The sequence below is a fragment of the Drosophila persimilis genome, unplaced genomic scaffold (assembly GCF_003286085.1).
Source record: "Drosophila persimilis strain 14011-0111.01,24,50 unplaced genomic scaffold, DperRS2 tig00000000-arrow-pilon, whole genome shotgun sequence".
Classification (NCBI taxonomy): domain Eukaryota; kingdom Metazoa; phylum Arthropoda; class Insecta; order Diptera; family Drosophilidae; genus Drosophila; species Drosophila persimilis.
The window spans coordinates 27,286,742-27,305,302 of record NW_020825288.1 but is presented as its reverse complement, the minus strand read 5'-3'; the positions used below and the strand labels follow the sequence as shown (position 1 = coordinate 27,305,302).

Below are 18,561 nucleotides of genomic sequence, written 5' to 3'. Positions count from 1 at the left end.
CCCCCCGGTGTCCAGTGGGCTCTTAACTAAACGGGCTGAGACTTTTCCTCACTTTACCACACGCCAAAAGGTGGCAGCGAGAAGGGCGGCAAGGAGACAAGGGGACAAGGGGGCAAGGGAAAAACGTAGAAGTTAAGTGACTGACGCAAATTGCGCAATTGTTATTACAATTACTCTCTTCAACTAGTCGGCTGCCGCTGCCGCAGCCGCTGCCAAGTACTGCAGGCCCGCGTTCTGATCTGCACGTACTTACACTGAGAGAAACGACTAGGGGTTGGCACTGGGCAACAAAATGGACACTCCTGAAGGTACTTAGCAGGAGACCAGCAGGTCATAGGCTCATATTTAGAGAATGCAATTTTAATTTAATTTAAATAATTTTCACTCGGCATTTACCGAACTAAGATCCAAAAAATTTGATGGTTTGAGAAGAGTATGCGATGACCTTTCATAGGAATTTTTATTCGTGTCGAAGCCATGGCTGTACTTAAAGATATTTAGAGCCATAGTAGAAGTTTTCTACAATTTTTAATGTTTTTTAAACTTTGCCAAATTTCTTTCAAGTCTTTTTGCCAGGAATCGACATATTTTTCGATTTTTTCATAGTGGAATTAATTCCCAACAAAATAAGCCACTAATCCTTCAAGTCTAACCCTTTTCATTCTATAAGAAATGTGCAACTATCATTCATTAATCGTTTCGTAGATGATATTCTGTGGGCTTAGTTTTTCCATTTGCAGAAACCTTTTCTCTCAGTGTTCATTGCTTAATTCTCCGGCAGATCAACCCATCGTCAGCTGAGGGGAAACCACACGAACTCCAAGTCCGACTTGGAGTCTCCGGCGGCATCTCTTTCGGGGTTTGGGGCACATTTTTCTAATAGTTGAAAAATTTTGCTAGAAAATTATTTAGCCCCAGGCTTTGGGTTTGGGTTTGAGTCTTGTTCTATCTGTCGGTCTGTCTGTCTGTCTGTCTGTTTGGTGGGTTCTGTCTGAACGAACTGTTTGACTGTTTGTCAGACTGTTTGCTACCCGTCTTTGGCTCGTTTTGGTTTTTTGTGGCCCTCTAAAGATAGTCATTAGCACAAAAGATTGCCTGTTGCTACTTCAGTTTTCCGTTTTCGGTTTTCAGTGGTTGCTGCTTCTGTTTTGGGGCGTTTAAACGGGGTAATTACGTTTCGGGTATTTTTCGAACTTCCAAACTCTCTGCAAAAAAAAAAAACACGACTCTGAAATCTCGTGAGTAAGAAAGATCTTTCGCCGGCTGCTGCTGCTGCTTTCGTTGAGGAAATGAAAACGTAACGAAATCGATTTCCAACGGTTCATGCGCCGAATGGATCGGGGCTTTGTGGCGTGTGGCAGGGGCAAGCACATCTTTTTACCCCTCTCTCTCTTTACCATTTTCAAAATAAAGTTATTAAGAGTGAGCGTTTGCGTTTCTGGCTCAATGGAACCCAATGAGCAGATACCCCCGCCCCTCCCAGAAAGAGGCCTAGACACGGCAACAAAGTCTGGGAAAAGGCCAGAAATTGGGCGGCTCAGGAGGGGGCAGGGGGCAGATAGATGATCAGAGCTTCCAACATCAATATCAATTTCGGTTTCAATCAACATCGACATGGCAGCCAATGATGTGCTTGAAAGACTCTTCCAAGTCTTCGTTTTTTTTTGTTTTTTTTTGTTGGTATCAAATTGCATTTTGGAGCCATTTGTAATTATAATCAAACATTGAGATGATGAGGCGATAAACGGGATTTTGCTGGCTGAGATATAATTTGTCTACACGTATGATTTGGGGCTACGATGGCGGGATGATTGGCTGGGAGATTGAATATCCCCAGGAGAGGGGAAAGGCATGCTTTGGAGGCTAAGATGTATGGGAATCTCTTGGACTATCAATGCATCCCTTAGACATCCCTCAAGGATAGGTGGAATCCATGTTTCCCCACAGATATTTCTGTGTTTCTTCCACGAATAAATTGTCGAAAAATTAAAGCTTTAAGCGATTAAAATCCAAGTAATTAAGCGCCCAAGCCATCAATTATTCCAACACCCATAATCTCCCTTTCGGTGGCAAGAAGTTGTTCCCAAGAAACCCTCATACGAGTGTCACATAATGATGGCCGAGTGGTGACGCCCCCAAAGTGTTGTCAGCAGCACCAGCAGCCTCCCTATGGGGCAGGGGGCCCATGGTTCCTGGCCACAAACTCGCCAGCATCTACCACACGATGACGATGATGATGATGGCGGTGATTATACGATTACGATCTCTGAGGATCGGCTAATACCGCCATCTCGTGGGTCTCGTGAGTGGGGGGCCTGTCTGGTGGGTGGCACCACATGCATGCACCACTTAAATGTGGATCTACTGCAGTTAGAGGCCACTAATTATAGCCAGGGCGCGCAGTGCACATTCCGCTCGACATTCGCTCGACAGCAGAACACAACAAAATATGAAGGAGAAAAAACTTACTAACAACCAACCATCATGGTATCATGGTATCATGGTATCATGGTATCACGGTACCATGGCAGAGGTGGTGGTGTGGTGGTGGTGGTTCCTTCCTCTCCTTCCTATACTTATGATTCTGATTATTATATTCTCGAGCACTCTACAACTCCCCGGCACTCGCTGCCACACAATCTCTATTGCAGACATGCGCCCGGCACGTTACCGATGAAGCAAGCAACTTTAATCAGACCCAGACACAGACTTGGACACAGGTAAGTTGTCATCAGCCACAAAGGGGGCCAGAGCCATGCACCGTGCACCGTGCACCGTGCACCATCTACCACAGAGAAGGTCTGGCCAGGCGATTGGGCAAGCTTTAATTAAATTTTAAAGATACATACTAGAAGCACCTGCCCCTCGCAACTCAACTCAACTCAACTCTCTTTCTTTCTTCTTTTTGGGGACAAGAAATTATTAATTGTGGCATGTGTCGTCGTTGTAAAACAGATTCCGTGCGATCGCAATAAATTTTTTCCACTCTTGCTTCAACAATAAAACAAAACACAGAAAAAAACCAACTGATTATGAAGCAAAAGTGAAAAGATGTAATTAAACCAGTCACTGACTGCACAGCAGCAGCAGCAGCAACAAAAACGACAACTGCAACGACAGGCAGGCAGGCAGCAGCAACATCTGCAACATGTGCAACATGAGGCACAACCTCTGCCACTGCTGCCGCTGTTGCTGGGCAATCATAACGAGTAGAAATCGCTGCCTGGGCCTGCCTCACTCTAAGGTTTTTCCTAACCCATCATACCCTTGAAGGTATCATAGATGCCCTATATCAGTCCATGAAGAACTGGTCAGAGTACCTATATATAGGCATTACTCATCGCTGAAGCTATTTTTTCCTTTTATCTCAAGGGCTAAATATTAACAACAGCTACAAATTTCAGTTAAAAATAAGTTACTTTTGTTCCAAAAAATTAATATGTCTAAAGGCCTCCAAGGCCTCCGAGTTGCTTCAGAAAAATGTTTGAAAAACATAATTTTTCAAAATTTAATAATCATTTGAAGATCATGATTGAAGTATCATTGAATGCCCAAGGTTTTTTCATATCAAATTTGTTCTCAATCATCATTAAAGTAATAGATATTAAACAAATTTTAAGGCAAGCAAGCGTGCCTCTAACCTATGACCCGCAGTCTAGTATATTGGGAGGTATCATAGAGCGGCACCAAATATAGTAATGGACAGAAGGGAAACCCCTAGATGAAGGCAGTGATAACTAGATCTCTCATCTATAAAAGTGGCATACTCCCTAATATTCCATCTTCTTAGGGTATGCCCATCTTCGACACTATTGTCTATTTATCTTTCTAATGTTTTTGCCATCATTTTTGTTTTTGTTGGGTCGCCGCGACAAGTGCGCCTAATTAGTGGGGTGCAAAAAGGGGACCCCGACTCGGAGCTCGGAGCTCTGGTTGTGGTTGTGGTTCTGGTGGATGGGTTCCGGCAGGCGAAACAAGACAAATGTCCGAAAACTGTCATGCTCTTTTCTACCTTCGTTGCAGCAGAAGCCCAGCAGCAGCAAAAGGAGGAGAAGCAGCAGCACAAGGAGGAGGAGGAGCAGCAGCCACCACCAAGATGTGTCCCAAAAGGCATTGGCTAGTCAACAAAGCAACGGCAGCGGGAAAGGGTAGCAGGCGGAGTCTAGACCAAATAGTAGAAGTATTAGTAGCCTTAATCTTAGTCAATTGCCTCGTGGCCACAGCGACAGCGGCCCTGATCACGCCACCCCACGATCTGGACTCCATCGAAGATGAGGATCTGTCGGGCTTCTATCGCAGCCCCCACCGGCTGGAGGGCTACCAGCAGCAGCAGCGGAACAGCCAGAACTTCAAGATCAGCCCCAAGCCGTGCTCCTTCGGCCGCGTGGAGGGCACCTGCATGTTCGTGTGGGAGTGCATCAAGAGCGAGGGCCGCCACGTGGGCATGTGCGTGGACTCGTTCATGTTCGGCTCCTGTTGCACGCACAACTACACGGACAACATTGTCCTGCCGCAGACGGCCTTCTCGTACACGAGACCCACCAAGCCGCTGACACTACGGCCGCGTCCGCCGCCCCCCGCCTACAAGCCGATGATTAGGTAAAGCCATAAAATATATTAAATACAAAATGATTTACCCTCCCCTTTCTCCCCTCCAGTGGGATGACCACCATCGAGCGACCACATGGCGCTGGCACGTTGGTGATTCGTCCTTCGGGTCCGCACCACCAGGGCACCCTGGCACGCCCACATCCTCCGCCCTACCAGAGCAAGCCCACAACAGCCTCGGACCTGCTGAGTGCCGCCTCCATGCACGCCGGTTCGAGCTCCAGCTCCAGTTCGAGTAAGTGGCGCCTCCCCCCCAACCCCCACCCCCCATCATTATGCATTGTTAGCACAGAGCACACACAGAGGAATTATAACAAACAAATACCATACCAACTGCAGATAGCATTTGGCATACATCAACCCAGCAGCAGCAGCAGCAGCAGGCGCAGGCGCAGGCGCAACAGCAGCATCAACAGAATCAACAGAATCACTGGCAGATGACCACCGAACCGAGCTTTATTACCAGGCCGCGACCCACCGGCTGGACGAAGCCCGGCATCGTCAATCTCCCAATGTCCGGCCCACGTCCCTCGAAGCCATCGAAGCCCACAAAGAAACCGATTGTCTACGAGCGGCCGCCACCGCCACCGCCACTGCCACCATCATCCACGACGACATCATCGACGACGACGACGACGATCCAGACACAGGGCCCCACCAGGCCACAGGTATGTAAATATGTGGCAGAGGCAGTGGCAGAGGCAGAGGCTCCCCTCTCCCGCCAGTTCCGATTTGGATTCTGGTTCTGGTGATGCATTGATGTCGAAAGCGAAACAAACGAGCCACGAGGTCATTTACTCTTCGCGACTTTGGGGAATGGGAGAATGGTGGGGGGACCTGGGGATCCCGGGACTGGGTCCTGAGCCTTCATAATGGCAGGCGGCCACAGCCTTGGGGGACATTTTATTGTTTGCACAAAGTCAGGGCCAAAAGTTGATGTAAGATTTGCCTGCCTCTACCTCTGCCCCAGCCCTGCCCTGCCCTGCCCCTGAGTCCTGCCCTTCTCCGCGCCCTGCCTGACAATGACGAGAGCCACTCTCAGGGGTGTGTTGTGTAGAATGCGATGCTCTTTCCAGGGGAAGAGTACTTCCAAGAAGGGAGAATGCTATATCATGGGAAACATATGCACAAATCCACATCCCCGTTGGTTAGGGCATCCAGAAGTCACTTAGGATCCCCACAAAGGATCCCCACTTAATGCTGATTTAGCGGCGAAATGAAAAATTGATTCTTTGCATGGCTCGGGAATGGGAATGGGGAATGAGGAATGAGGAATGGGGAATGGGGAAGGGAATATTCCGCTGGCCGTTGAGTATTTTAGCATAATGTTTACCACTTTGGCCTGCCTTGCAGCTGTCGGCGGGCACATCATTAGCCACATCGTCGGCTTACCCAACCTTCTCCACATCGAAGGCTACGACGACAACAACGACAACGACGACGACCAGGAGAACGACCACACCAGCTCCGACAACAACGACAACGACAAGGAGAACTACCAGCAACACAAGGCCCTACCAGAGGCCCACCACAGAGAGCAGCAGCAGCACAACGAGGAGTTCGACAACCACTGCCAAGACACCCACCACGACCAGGGCACATCCTAGTCCCAGCAGCAGCAGTGGAGGCATCATCTCTAGCAGCAGCAGCAGTCGGCCCACGCATCGGCCTATCGGCGGCGGCGGAGAGGGGGGCCATATCGAGACCAACGAGATAACGGACTCCTCCACACACGATGGGGCGGCGGGCGGGGCAACGACGGCGCTGGGGCATGTGAAGACCATTTCGGCGGCGCGCAGCGGTAGGTGCCACGCCCCCTTAGATCATGTCCCGACTTGACACTCCAATTTGTTATTGTTATTGTTGCAGAATGCGGCGTCCCGACGCTGGCCCGGCCCGAAACGCGAATTGTGGGCGGCAAGAGTGCGGCCTTCGGTCGTTGGCCCTGGCAGGTGTCGGTGCGACGCACCTCCTTCTTTGGCTTCTCGAGCACCCATCGGTGCGGTGGCGCTTTGATCAACGAGAACTGGATAGCCACAGCCGGTCACTGTGTGGACGAGTGAGTATCCCATTCCGAGTCCGAGTCCGAGCCCCGTCCAAACGAAGCTAATCTATGCCTCTCCTCTGCATTCCGCTCCAGCCTGCTCATCTCTCAGATACGCATCCGCGTGGGCGAGTACGACTTCTCCCATGTGCAGGAACAGCTGCCCTATATAGAGCGCGGCGTGGCCAAGAAGGTGGTCCATCCGAAGTACAACTTCTTCACGTACGAGTACGACCTGGCGCTGGTCAAGCTGGAGCAGCCGCTCGAATTTGCGCCGCATGTCAGTCCCATTTGTCTGCCCGAGACGGAGAGCCTTCTAATTGGCATGAATGCCACGGTCACCGGCTGGGGTCGTCTGAGCGAGGGCGGCACCCTGCCCTCGGTCCTCCAAGAGGTGAGTGCTTGGTGGTGCAACAGCCGAAGACCGCAGCGAATCGACCAGAAGGCAAATGAGCCAAATGCAGCAACTGCAGCGTAGAGAGTGGGAGAGATTGCAATTAGGAATATGAGTTTGAGAAAAGATTTGAAGGGAACACAGCTCTTCGGGCTGGGGATGGTTGGAAGATCTTTGAGAATGGGATAGAGAGAAGGCTATGAGAAAATACATACGAAATGCATCTTAAACATCTCACAATTCCTTCGTCTACAGGTCTCCGTTCCAATTGTAAGCAACGACAATTGCAAGTCCATGTTTCTGCGCGCCGGACGCCAGGAATTCATACCAGACATATTCCTGTGCGCGGGCTATGAGACGGGGGGCCAGGACTCTTGCCAGGGCGACTCCGGCGGACCTCTGCAGGTTAGTCAACGCAAAGAATATCCCTCTTTTCAGTATAAAGATTATCCTTTCTCTCGTTTGCAGGCCAAATCGTCGGACGGTCGCTTCTTTCTGGCTGGCATCATCTCCTGGGGCATTGGCTGTGCGGAGGCCAATCTGCCCGGCGTGTGTACGCGCATCTCCAAGTTTGTACCCTGGATACTGGAGCATGTCAGATGATGATCAGATGATCAGACGATCACTCGCTCGCTCGACTTTTGTTATTGTTTTAATTTATCAAGTTGTATCTATATAAGATTTGTGTGATTTATCTTAATGGAATGTTAAGCGTAGTTAGCTTCAATTTAAACAATTTAATAATCAGCATTGACACACTGCCACGCCCCCTGCCCAAGCACACACACACTAACACTAACACACACGACGAGTCAACGCCCATTAAGTTTAGTCTAGCGAAAAATGTTAGATCCATAAGTTGTCTAACACTCAAAAAAAAACGGATTCGAAGGGGGACTTCCATTTGTATATATAGCCGAAAAGATTGGACAGGGGGGGAGGGTAGGGTAGGGGTAGGGGTAGGGTATGGGAGGGAGAGTCATTTGCGAATACATGTCCACAATGTTGTTGGTATTTTAGGCTAGAAATATCATTAAAACAATTAACTAAATCTATCTAATTTATAAACAAATTGCAGACAGACATCCATCCATGTGGTTTGTATCTTGCCCAAAGAACAAAGTTTATCTATAGCGCGCTGCGAAAGCATCTCCAAAAGCGAATAAAAACAAAAATTATTGAGAAAATATTCTGGCATTTCATTGAACAATTGTTTGCCTCGGGGGCACTTTCGAGTATCCGACGATGACGACGACGACGACGACGGCGACCATTCATTCATTTCCTTTTCAGTCATCGCCCCTGAGGGGCCGCATTGAAGATGATTGGCACAATCGTCGATTTTGCACGTGGGGAGACGGAGACTTTCCAGCGGATTTCACTTTTCAACAGCTTCTTCACCGCGAGGCGTCCGTCAGTGACATTTGACACCAACACCAGCACCAGCAACAGCTCCAGCACCAGCGGATGCTTGAACAATTAATCACTCAAAGATTCGTGTGAGAGATTCTGTCCACGGCCCACACACAGATCGCAGATACAGATACAAAATTGTACAGAGATTTCACTTTTGGGACGCGACGCGAATTTATTTGTGGCTACTACTCCATGGAGGGAGTACTCCGCAGAGAGAGAGGTAAAGAATTATATTGATGATCACAAAATCGGAAAGAATTCAAGCGACGGAAAGCCACAGGAAGAGATGGCCTGAATCGATGTCACACTTCCGGTTCGATTTTAGGTTCGTTTAAAGCCAAGGCCTTGCCTCTGCGTCTACTTCTTCTTGGGAAGGACCACCTCCTTGGCCTCATCGATCAGATCCAGGGCCAAGAACTTGAGGTCCTGCAGCGAGGTGGGGAACTTCTGGATAGGCTCAATGGGCACCTCCTCGCCGGGTTTCACGCCCTTTATGAAGTTGTAGGCAACCGCGAAGATCTTGCGCCCCTCGTACAGCACCACGCGGCAGTTGTCCTCCGCCTGGCGGGGATAACACATGGAGGCCACCGCTCCGGAGCCAATGCCAGTGTAGATCACCTTCTTGACGAAGCCCCCGCGGGCGGCAAAGATGAAACCCGCCAGACCGCCCACCACAATGGCCCCGCTGCGATGGAGCGAGTTCTGTGGCTCGTTCAGGATGTCGAGGGTGTGCTGCGTATGGGCCTTGGCCGTGTCCACGTATGTGCCGATGATGCCGGCCTGGTCCGCCACCGCCCGATATCCAGCCTGCACTTCCTCCCGAACGGCACGCACTCCGGTCTCCAGATTCTTTTCCAGCGCCGACTCTCTATGCTCACGCGGCTCCTTGGGCCTAAAGCATGGTATGGGTATTGGCGTTGGCTTCAAAAGGACGACCCGTGCACTCTACTCACTGTGTCTTGCGCAGGTTGCCGTAGATTGGCAGCTCGCTGGGGCGGCACACGAGTGAGCAGTCCTCGTCGTTCTTCTTCTTTGGATCTTTCTCTTTGGGAGCCGCCTCTGGAGCCGCCTTTACCGCCACGGCTGACAGGAGTCCCATCGTAGCTGTTCGCAGCATTTTGTAGTGCTTGTCGATCCCTTAAAGTATTTAATGCGTGTATAAAACGCAAAGTTTTCGTAATAATTTGTTGTTTTGAATTGCGTAATGTGCAGTGTGACCTTATCGTTAAAATAGACCAAAATATACCGTATACTGACGAACTGAAGTTCTATTATACATATTCCTCAATTTTGATGTTCCGTCGAATATTACTGGCCATTTAGATCTCTCAGATTTGCCCACATAGTTTTAGGCCGTTGATGAATAAATTTTCTCAAGATTGGCTAGTTTTTAGTCCTTGCTATTATTGTATTTTGGCTAAAACACCTTTCTTTCCACACACCTTGTACATTTCATGTAGAGAGTATTTAGAAATGAGACGGTATATTTTGGTATATTTCTGGGTGTCATACGGTATATTTTATGGATAAATATTTTTTGGTCACACTGATTTTTTTTACCACCATGTCTAGCTCACACACCTTTCAAATTTTATACTTTTCACGGTGTTTTCTAGTATTTTGTCCAATGCACCAATGTAGAAATCGTGTAGAATTTCCATTTAAAGTCATTTCCCAGCATCGAACTCCTGATCGTTGGCCATAAAAATCTCAATTTTTTCAAAAATGTCGGAAAAAAGTCATGTCAAAAAGTGGATAACGGAGGTTTTTCACACTGGCGCTTCCATGGGGCTTATATGGAAAAAAAAGGCCAACAATTTTTGAACGTACAAATTTCCCCTTCAGGTGTCGCTTTTGGTAATTACATGAAAGTGTAGTTGTATAAAGAAAATGAGTAGTTAGCGTGTAGTTAATACGTAAATATTTATATATTTAGTATATTTGCAGTATATTTCTGAGGGTCGCTGCTGCTGGTCTCGCTCTCGCGTTAAAATCATCAATTATCTTAGTTAGTTTAAGCCATTATCAAAGTGGCACATAAATCTTCAATGAAATCAATAGTGGCAGCTCCAAACGCACCAATCACCAGTTACCGAAAGCACGCCGCTGGCACCCGAGACGTGCTCCGCGACACCTGTGCCTGTACCTGTGTCCCCTGATCCGGCCCCTCACTCCTGTGGCGCGAGGTAAATGTTATCAGTGAAGAGGCGCGCTAAAACGCCTACCACAGCAGAGGCAGAGGCAGAGGCAGCGCAGTAGCAGCAGCAGAGGCAGCACGAGTGGGCGCACACACAAAAGGCCACCCCACAGCGTTCAAGGACATCGGATCAGAGTGTGTAGGTAGGTGGGCGATTGGCAAGGCTAAAAGTTACTTAAAAATAAATGAAGGGCTTTGTGGCAAGTAATGTTTAATGACCTTTAACCCAATTGAATGTTGCAGTTGCAGCAGCGGAAGCAGCGCTAGCGGCAGCGACGTAACCGAGCAACGTGCGCTGAATACCAAAAAGCAATTTTGGGGCCATGCCACATCCAACGCCAATTGACTGACGCAGCAGAACCCTTATAAAAAAAACAAGAAAAAAGACCAAAAGACCAACGAACGACCAACAAACGTGAGCAATACAAAATCTAGTCATTAGTTCTTATGGATGCTACCACAAGTTCAAAGTTCAGGTGAGTCCAAAGCGGACAGCACGCTTCACTGAATCTGTATTCAGCCTCACACTCATTTTGGTCTTTGTAGCGATGTGGACGAGTATGGCTTCAAACGTGGCCAAAACTTCGACTACAATAACTATTCCAAGTTCATGGACGGCTACCTGAAGACGTTGACACGCCGTCGCATGAAATGGGAGGCCATACTGCAGCAGAACCCAGATCTCAGCCAGGTGGATGCTAAACTGAAGCGATATATTCGAAAGGGGATACCGGGCCCCTACCGTCCCGATGTTTGGATGAAGATATCCGGCGCCGCAGCCGAACAAAAGCGGGCGCCCAATCTGTACCGCAGTCTCTTGAACACCGAAACCTTTGACAAGGAAATCAGCGATTCCATATCAATCGATCTACCTCGTACGTTTCCCGACAATATCCACTTCGACACGAAGAAGCAGCGCCTGTACAACATCCTCATCGCCTATGCCCACCACAATCGAGATGTGGGCTACTGCCAGGGCCTCAACTACATAGCCGGGCTGCTGCTCATCGTCACCGAGGACGAGGAGAAGTCCTTCTGGCTGCTCAAGCATATCGTGGAGAATATTGTGCCACAGTATCACTCGCACAACATGGCCAATCTGCTAAGGGACCTCGCTGTCTTTCGCGAGCTGGTGATTAGGCGCTTTCCCGCTGTCAATCGGCATGTGGACAATTTGGGTGAGTGTTCTCCCATCAGGGTTTCCTTTCATGTCTCACCCTTGGTCCCTTTTCAGGTCTTCCCTATCCTGTTATAGCCAGCAAGTGGTTTATCTGCATATTTGCCGAGGTGCTGCCGGTTGAGACGGTGCTGCGCATCTGGGATTGTGTGTTTGCCGAAGGCTACAAGATTGTTTTCCGTGCCGCTTTGGCCATGTTTGTCACCCACAAGACCAGCATACTGGCCTGCGACGATATTGCCGCCTTGGCCACACACTTTCGCGACATCATGATCCAGGACAGCATTGTGACGGACTGTCATGGCTTCATAGAGTCGATGTTTGCATTACGCTTGAAACGCAGCGAACTGGAGAGCCTGCGGAAGGTGGCAGTGCTGAATCCTGCTTAAGATCGATAGCAGAGGAGTTACGACCAGCAGATCAAATATTAGATCAAACAAGCAACAAAACCAAATACCAAATTGGAGAAGCAATCGAAAAATTCAATTATTAGGAGCGTAGTCGTTTAAATGTGTCATTGGGTATAGTACCATATAATGTAGGTGTGCCTGTATTATCATTGAAGCCAAAAAGCGATTCGAGTATTAGCCAACGAAATCAAATCAAAACAAAAAACAAAAGAACCCATGTTACCAAATCGGAACGAAAAACGCCAGCAGTAGGAGTAGTAGCCAAAAAACAAAGTCTCTAGAGTCTAGATGATATCTTCCGCATATATGTGAACACCAAGTTATAGCATGTATTACCAAATTCACAAACGCGCATTTCACACAACAATCAATCCATCCATCAGCTTATCCAACATACGACAACATTTTGTGTTCTTAGTTCTTTGTGTCTGTTGATCAAAAGAGTATTTATTTTTGAGTACGAGTATATGTACGATGATTAGGAGGAGAGCTATATATAATATGTATATGTCTATGTCTATGTCTACGTCTACGTCTAGATTAACACACCGCACGTGTGTAGTGTGTGGAACTTTTATATAAAATGCTTTTAAAGTTGTTACATAGTTGCCTAACTGTATATGTATATGTGTATGTGTATGTCTGTTAGCCACGAATCGGAGTTCGGTCTGTGTACGCTCTTCGTTTTCGTAGAATACTCACTATTTACAACTGATCTGATACTACATATATATCCTGAAATATGATTTGAGGAATTGATTTGTAATTGATAAAACCAACCCCCACCCCCCACACGCACTGCAGCAGCAGCAGCCGCCATCGAACCCAACAACTATTCCCCCCTCTCCCAGCTGGGTGGGGGGAAAGGAGCTTCGATGGTTTTTTGGGGTCTTGTGTCTTTGGATGCTTTTCAAAATAAAAACATATTACTATTGCTTATTGTTAGTAACTGTAGAAATCCTAGCCAGTCTTTAACTAAATCATAAGAGGGAAGACTTTTGGGGGGGACGAACTTGGAGTTAATGCTTTTAGCAATCGATTCCAGAGTTAGCTTGGCTAATCTGGACACCATCCCATTCATGGCATGCCGCAGTGAGCACCACACATGGGCTCCGAGGACAGAGCCAGCGAGGTGAGCAGGGTACGCCGTCCAGGATGGACGCCCAGGTTCTCCCAATTGATCCACGAGAGACGGGCAGTGAGATCTATGGTAAAAAGCACACGAATATCCCAGTTAAAGAACCCTCTTTCCTCTCTAAAGTATCCTGTGATCAACCCACCACTCGTATTCCAATTGGCCCGATCCGCCTTGATCTCTCCACGAAGACACTTCTCCACGTAGGTAAGAGGATCATAGTCGGTCTGCAGCACCTCTCGCAGCAGCGATATGTAGGCAATCGCCAGCCGGAGCGTATCGATCTTGCTCAATCGCTTCTCGTACGGAAATGTGGGCACATGGACCCTCAGCTCATCGAAGGCCGAATTGATGCTACTGCAAAGCGCAACGAGAGGTCAAAGAATGTAGAGAAAAGAAAAGAAGGGAGAGGGAATGACGCTTGTTAGTCGACCATTGCTGGCTCGGGATGCTTTAGGCAGAGTAATGTTTTTAAAATGGAAAAGACCATTTGGTGTACCCAGTTGGTGCGGACCTCTGGATGCGTTTCCTTTCTCGCACATTGGCCGCCTGTCGCTGCATTTTGTAGCTGGAGGCGGCTGTGGCACCCACCGAGCCGTAGTTGGGATTTGAGCCGCCTCCTCCTCCCCCTCCGCCTGATCCTCCTGGGGCTCCAGATCCTCCAGGGCCTCCGCCACTGCTGCTGGCACTGGGACTATTGCACATCAAGGGCGTGGCACTATTCGACTGATGCACACCCATGGGATTGGTCGACGAGTCCAAGAGGTTCTCTACGAAATCCAACAGATTTATATAGTAGTTTTTCGACTTTATTTCTTTAGGTTTCTTTCAGTCGTATGTACCTCCTCCGTGTTGCATATAGTGCTGCTGGATGTGCCGCAGATTGTTCGAGTTGAGGCGCAGTCCAGAGCTACCGCCGCCACCTGACCCGCCGGCACCTCCGCCACCCCCATGGTTGCCACCCTGATGCTGGCCCGCATAGATGCAGGAGGGCAGATCGTTGATCAGATCATCGTCAAAGTTGTGGAACGGCATGTGGCTAGGGAGTACAACGAAGGGTTAGGGTTTGGAAGGATCAAGAGTTGTATTTGAAATGGAGATGCCGTCGGCAAGAACAAAGTTTCGGGAGGTTACCCGAAAACTAAGCTTGCAAGGGTCCAAAACCATGCCAGTTCTTAGAAGATTTTTGGATTGATTAAAACTATAACTTTATGAACTTTTAATTGAAAAAGATTTAATAGTTTTCTTCCAAAAAAGGCCAAGAAAATGGTGCGTTTTCGGGGATAGGACAGGACCTCACTAGGACAGGACCCCTTCTCTCACCTTATTGGCGGTGATGAAGACGAATCTGGCAATTGATTACGCGACATTTTTCTTGAATTTTCCGAGAAAACTTCACTACACTTCAAGATGGGTTCTGAGGAGTTCCACTTTCTAACGTTTCACCCGGACAGGACACCTTTCCCGACACTTCCGCTGTCCAATAAGTTTAAATGTTTAATGAGTTCGTCTCCCGGGAATTGCGAGCCTTTTATAGTTGCCACAAAATCCAATTGGAAATGCCACAACTCTGCCCAGGAAGGACAGGACCCGCAAATCCACCCCTAAGCATTCAGCATCCTCGGCAGCTATTCGCCGTGCGGCGCCCTCAACCGGGTGGGCGGAGTTTCACAAGTACAGGGTGCTTCGGATGCGATGCTGAGTGTGTGGGAAAGTCGTTCAGCCTACTGGCCTCTGGCTGCTGCCCTACAACGCCACCCCTTAGATCTGTAGCGGAGATGGTAGCTAATTATGGTAATTGATTTGTCGTCACTTGTGGGGGGAGTCACGTATGATGGGGAGCTGTCAGGGGAAAGTATACAATACTTGAAAGCGGAACTATAGCTTGTAAGACTTTATTTTCTTGGAATTATCTTCAATAGAAGGTCTTGAATTTGCCACAAATATCTCTCCTTCTTCTCCCTGTACTGTAACGCATCTCTTAGTCGCCCTAGCCGATGCCCTCCCCATTTGTGCCACTCCCTTTCGGCTGTAGCTTTAGCTTTTGTGCTTCCCGTCACCTGTTTTTGACATTTTGCCATTATATTTCGCACAGCAGGCAACCGCCATGTTATATCCGTGGAGAGATGGGGATGGAAAGACCAAGAAGACAGCAGAGACCTAACCCCATCGCAGGCCCAATTGAAATAGGGGGAGAGCACAGCCATATGGGAGATGGACAATCGGGAAGGAAGTCTGTCAGTAATGAGAGCTCTTTATAGGGGCCACCAGCCATCGAACCTGTTGATCGGAGAGCAACTGGAGTCGGATTCCATTCCCACGGGATCAGGACAATTACACAGCCATGGGAGATAGCAGTCAATGCTCTACATTTCACGGATCATTTAACTTAACCAGAAACCCGAACCCGAACCAGAACCAGAACGAACCCCCCAGCAGAAGGAGAAACGAGAGCAGGATCAGGAACCACTCGAAGCAGCCGCAGAGCCTTTGTCAACACCAGTCACGCACGGGGCAATTGTTGAAATTGAATTATGTTTATTTGATGTTTTGGTTTACGCGAAAATTAGCTACGTCGGGGACCAAGTGCTCGCCGAATCTCAGCCAGCGATGGCCCGCCCAGGCGGACGACCCGGTCGCGTGCCCTAACCCGAGGCGCGAAAATCCCGAGCAGTCGTAGAATCGAATCGAACAATGGGACGACGCGGCAATATGTCAGGGCGGATGCGCAAACCTTTTCATTACCAGACAAATTTGCTTGTAGCACGCGTCGGCGCACACTCCGCAGTACCCCCGGCACCCCCCCGGACCATGCGTCCGTCCGTGATGACAGTAATCAGTTTTGATGGAGGGTAAGTGCCCGGAACACGATCCAGAGGTACCCAGGAACCGTACCGATTGAGCAGCAGATAGGAATGCGAGTGTGGTGGCGGGACAAAAGCTGACATCCTTAAGTGAAATCTTGTTACAAACCAATGTAAACACGATTGTTAATTTAACTTTTCGGAATCGCTGGCAGGAAAACCGCCCTACAGAGGACGGGTACGGGTACGGGTACGGCTACTCCCGTCCCAACCCCCTTTTTTTGTGCGGATGGATTGATGTTAGAATGTGGTTCGGACTTGTCATTGGGCCACAATTAAATTATCGCATTTCAAACGAGTGCGCACCGAAGAAGACGCTAATCGCCGAGATCTGACCTGACCTGACTGTGGGAAAACCATAAAATAAATCAAATATACAATGTGTGTATGCAACTCTCATTTGATTTGCATATTTGTGCGTAATTTTTGAAGAGTTCTTAAAGCCTAAGCCAAACCGAACATGTTAATTTGGAAGGGAGGCACGCAAAGAGTTGGCTGGAAGGCTAATTCGGAGAGAAGCTTTGTGGGAAGAAGTGGCTTTAAGGCTTTATCCCTGGGGTATTCTGGGGATAGAAGAAAGTCTCAAGGGTTCTCTCTTGCCAGGAGAGGCTACTTTGGCGGAAGCTGGAGACGCCATTATAAAATATTTGTTTAAGAACAAAATTTAATTAATTACTTCTTTCAATGACCAATAAAACCTACCAAAAGTTTTTGCAGAATACCTTATTTTGTGTCGTAAAAAAATGCCTGAAATAGAAGCCATTGTTTGGGCCGTAGAACGGGAACCTCCCCTTGAATCAATATAGAAGTACAATCCATCTTTCAATCTATTCAGTAAACACGTATTCTACGTCACTTTTAAGATTAAAAACCAATCCAATTTCGCACTTTGAAATGGTGTATTTCTATTATGATAATCGAAAAGATTAAAAAGTGTAGTTTAAAATTAACAAGTAATCTTTAAGAAATCAAAAATAGTACAAGAAATAGTATCACTCCTGGAACCAGTAACCATGGCACAAAGTGCACTCCTAATCGGTGGTACTATGTTCGTATTTTCCAAAGATATTTCCCATTGATTATCTCTGGATCTCAGAAGCATTCATGTCGTGATAATTGAATCAAACACAGTTCGTTCTCACACACAAAAAAGCAAACAAACAAATGCACAGAAAACAGATTGATAGTGTCAAGAGCTGGTAGAGCACCCATTCACCCATCATCCACAGACGACAGCCCACGGCCCACAGGCCACCCACCCTGCCCTGGCCTGACGCACAGCCCAAGAAGGACCTTTGTCTGGTTTCTATCGATTAGCGTTTGGCATTCAAACCAGAGCAAATCCATTCGATGAATCTCTCTGAAACGGCACACGACCCACGCGGCAGAATACTTTTCCGCTAGGATAATCCCACCAGACCCCACCCCATCCCATCCCATACCATCCCATACCCACTTCAATCTACGTCATACGTCGCTTCGCTTTAACCACAATTTGTTGCGGCTGTTTAGCGGCAGGACCTCGAAGCAATTGTCTGCGAAAATTGTTTGTTTATTTTGATGTTATTTAATGCGTGCTAAGTCCTGACGTTCCGTTTCGCCGTGTTACGGTAGATCCCTGAGTATCCTGGGAAAAGCAAACATCCTTGGCGCCACACCCGCCTGAGGTGAGTTTTGCGCTTGAAAGAAAAGCTTTTCCTGGGAGCTTTTAACAGAGTTATCGGGTTGGAGAACTGTCTATTCCGATGTGCGATTGGAGCTTTTCCAAAGGGAATATTCTTGTTCTACTAAAAGCTTGGAGCGACAGGAGTTCGTTCTAGAGATATGCTTCATTCAGTGCAACTTTTTCGAGAGTCTTCTCACCGGCGTCGGTAGGCTCTCCCTGACTTACGCTCTCTCCCGCTCTAGTGATCCCCTCTCGCGCACTCTCGCGATGCAGCCCAGCCTTCTTACATGCATTCTTGTTTAACAGTTACTCTCCGAGCAGATAAGATATGTTTACGAATGCTGGGAGGGGACTGCAGTGCAGACCGATTAGAGCAACGGTAAGTGTCGTGTAAAAGCACGAACAGAAGCTTCGACTAGAAACACAATTGTACTCCCTATTAAATCGTAGCACATACTCTTGCCCGCAGGAAATACAATAAGAACAGCAGATAAATATACTTTATCACTTAAAAAACGATTGTTTTATTTGGAATTTAATGCCAGCAAGCCTCGTATGCGATTAGTACGATTCCCATAATTCAAGTGAAATATGCCAAGGCCCCCGAACCACACAACCAGTCCTCGATTTGGCAGAGAAAACCTTGAGCA

The 18,561-nt window shown here is 48.0% G+C and overlaps 4 protein-coding genes across 6 annotated transcripts; 2 read left to right on the top strand and 2 right to left on the bottom strand.

Moving 5' to 3' along the window:
• Positions 1–4,072: 4,072 nt before the first annotated feature.
• On the top strand, positions 4,073–7,676 carry LOC6594176 (serine proteinase stubble; the record flags this gene model as incomplete). The annotated part of the gene is made up of 8 exons (XM_026994716.1): positions 4,073–4,599; positions 4,659–4,852; positions 4,948–5,276; positions 5,962–6,409; positions 6,478–6,667; positions 6,749–7,046; positions 7,302–7,451; positions 7,515–7,676. Coding segments are annotated over 8 exons (2,271 nt in total), but the record flags the coding sequence as incomplete, so codon positions are not given.
• Positions 7,677–8,608: 932 nt separating this feature from the next.
• On the bottom strand, positions 8,609–9,614 carry LOC6594175 (MICOS complex subunit MIC27). The gene is made up of 2 exons (XM_002019409.2): positions 9,416–9,614; positions 8,609–9,354 (listed from the first exon to the last, which is right to left on the bottom strand). Exons 1-2 carry the CDS (start codon positions 9,577–9,579, stop codon positions 8,820–8,822), a joined length of 699 nt encoding a protein of 232 aa, XP_002019445.1. The 5' UTR covers positions 9,580–9,614; the 3' UTR covers positions 8,609–8,819.
• Positions 9,615–10,471: 857 nt separating this feature from the next.
• Positions 10,472–13,204, top strand: LOC6594174 (growth hormone-regulated TBC protein 1-A). 2 transcript variants are annotated; one of them, XM_026984270.1, is made up of 4 exons: positions 10,472–10,798; positions 10,903–11,135; positions 11,206–11,837; positions 11,894–13,204. In XM_026984270.1, exons 2-4 carry the CDS (start codon positions 11,107–11,109, stop codon positions 12,223–12,225), a joined length of 993 nt encoding a protein of 330 aa, XP_026840071.1. In that variant the 5' UTR covers positions 10,472–10,798; positions 10,903–11,106; the 3' UTR covers positions 12,226–13,204. The 2 variants fall into 2 exon arrangements, with proteins under 2 accessions (XP_026840071.1, XP_002019444.2); XM_002019408.2 differs by having other exon boundaries at positions 10,472–10,802.
• Positions 13,205–13,278: 74 nt separating this feature from the next.
• On the bottom strand, positions 13,279–14,814 carry LOC6594173 (circumsporozoite protein). Of its 2 annotated transcripts, none has more exons than XM_002019407.2 (5): positions 14,705–14,814; positions 14,224–14,420; positions 13,881–14,151; positions 13,527–13,738; positions 13,279–13,451 (listed from the first exon to the last, which is right to left on the bottom strand). In XM_002019407.2, exons 1-5 carry the CDS (start codon positions 14,749–14,751, stop codon positions 13,324–13,326), a joined length of 855 nt encoding a protein of 284 aa, XP_002019443.1. In that variant the 5' UTR covers positions 14,752–14,814; the 3' UTR covers positions 13,279–13,323. The 2 variants fall into 2 exon arrangements, with proteins under 2 accessions (XP_002019443.1, XP_026840079.1); XM_026984278.1 differs by having other exon boundaries at positions 13,896–14,151.
• Between the last annotated feature and the right edge of the window lie 3,747 nt (positions 14,815–18,561).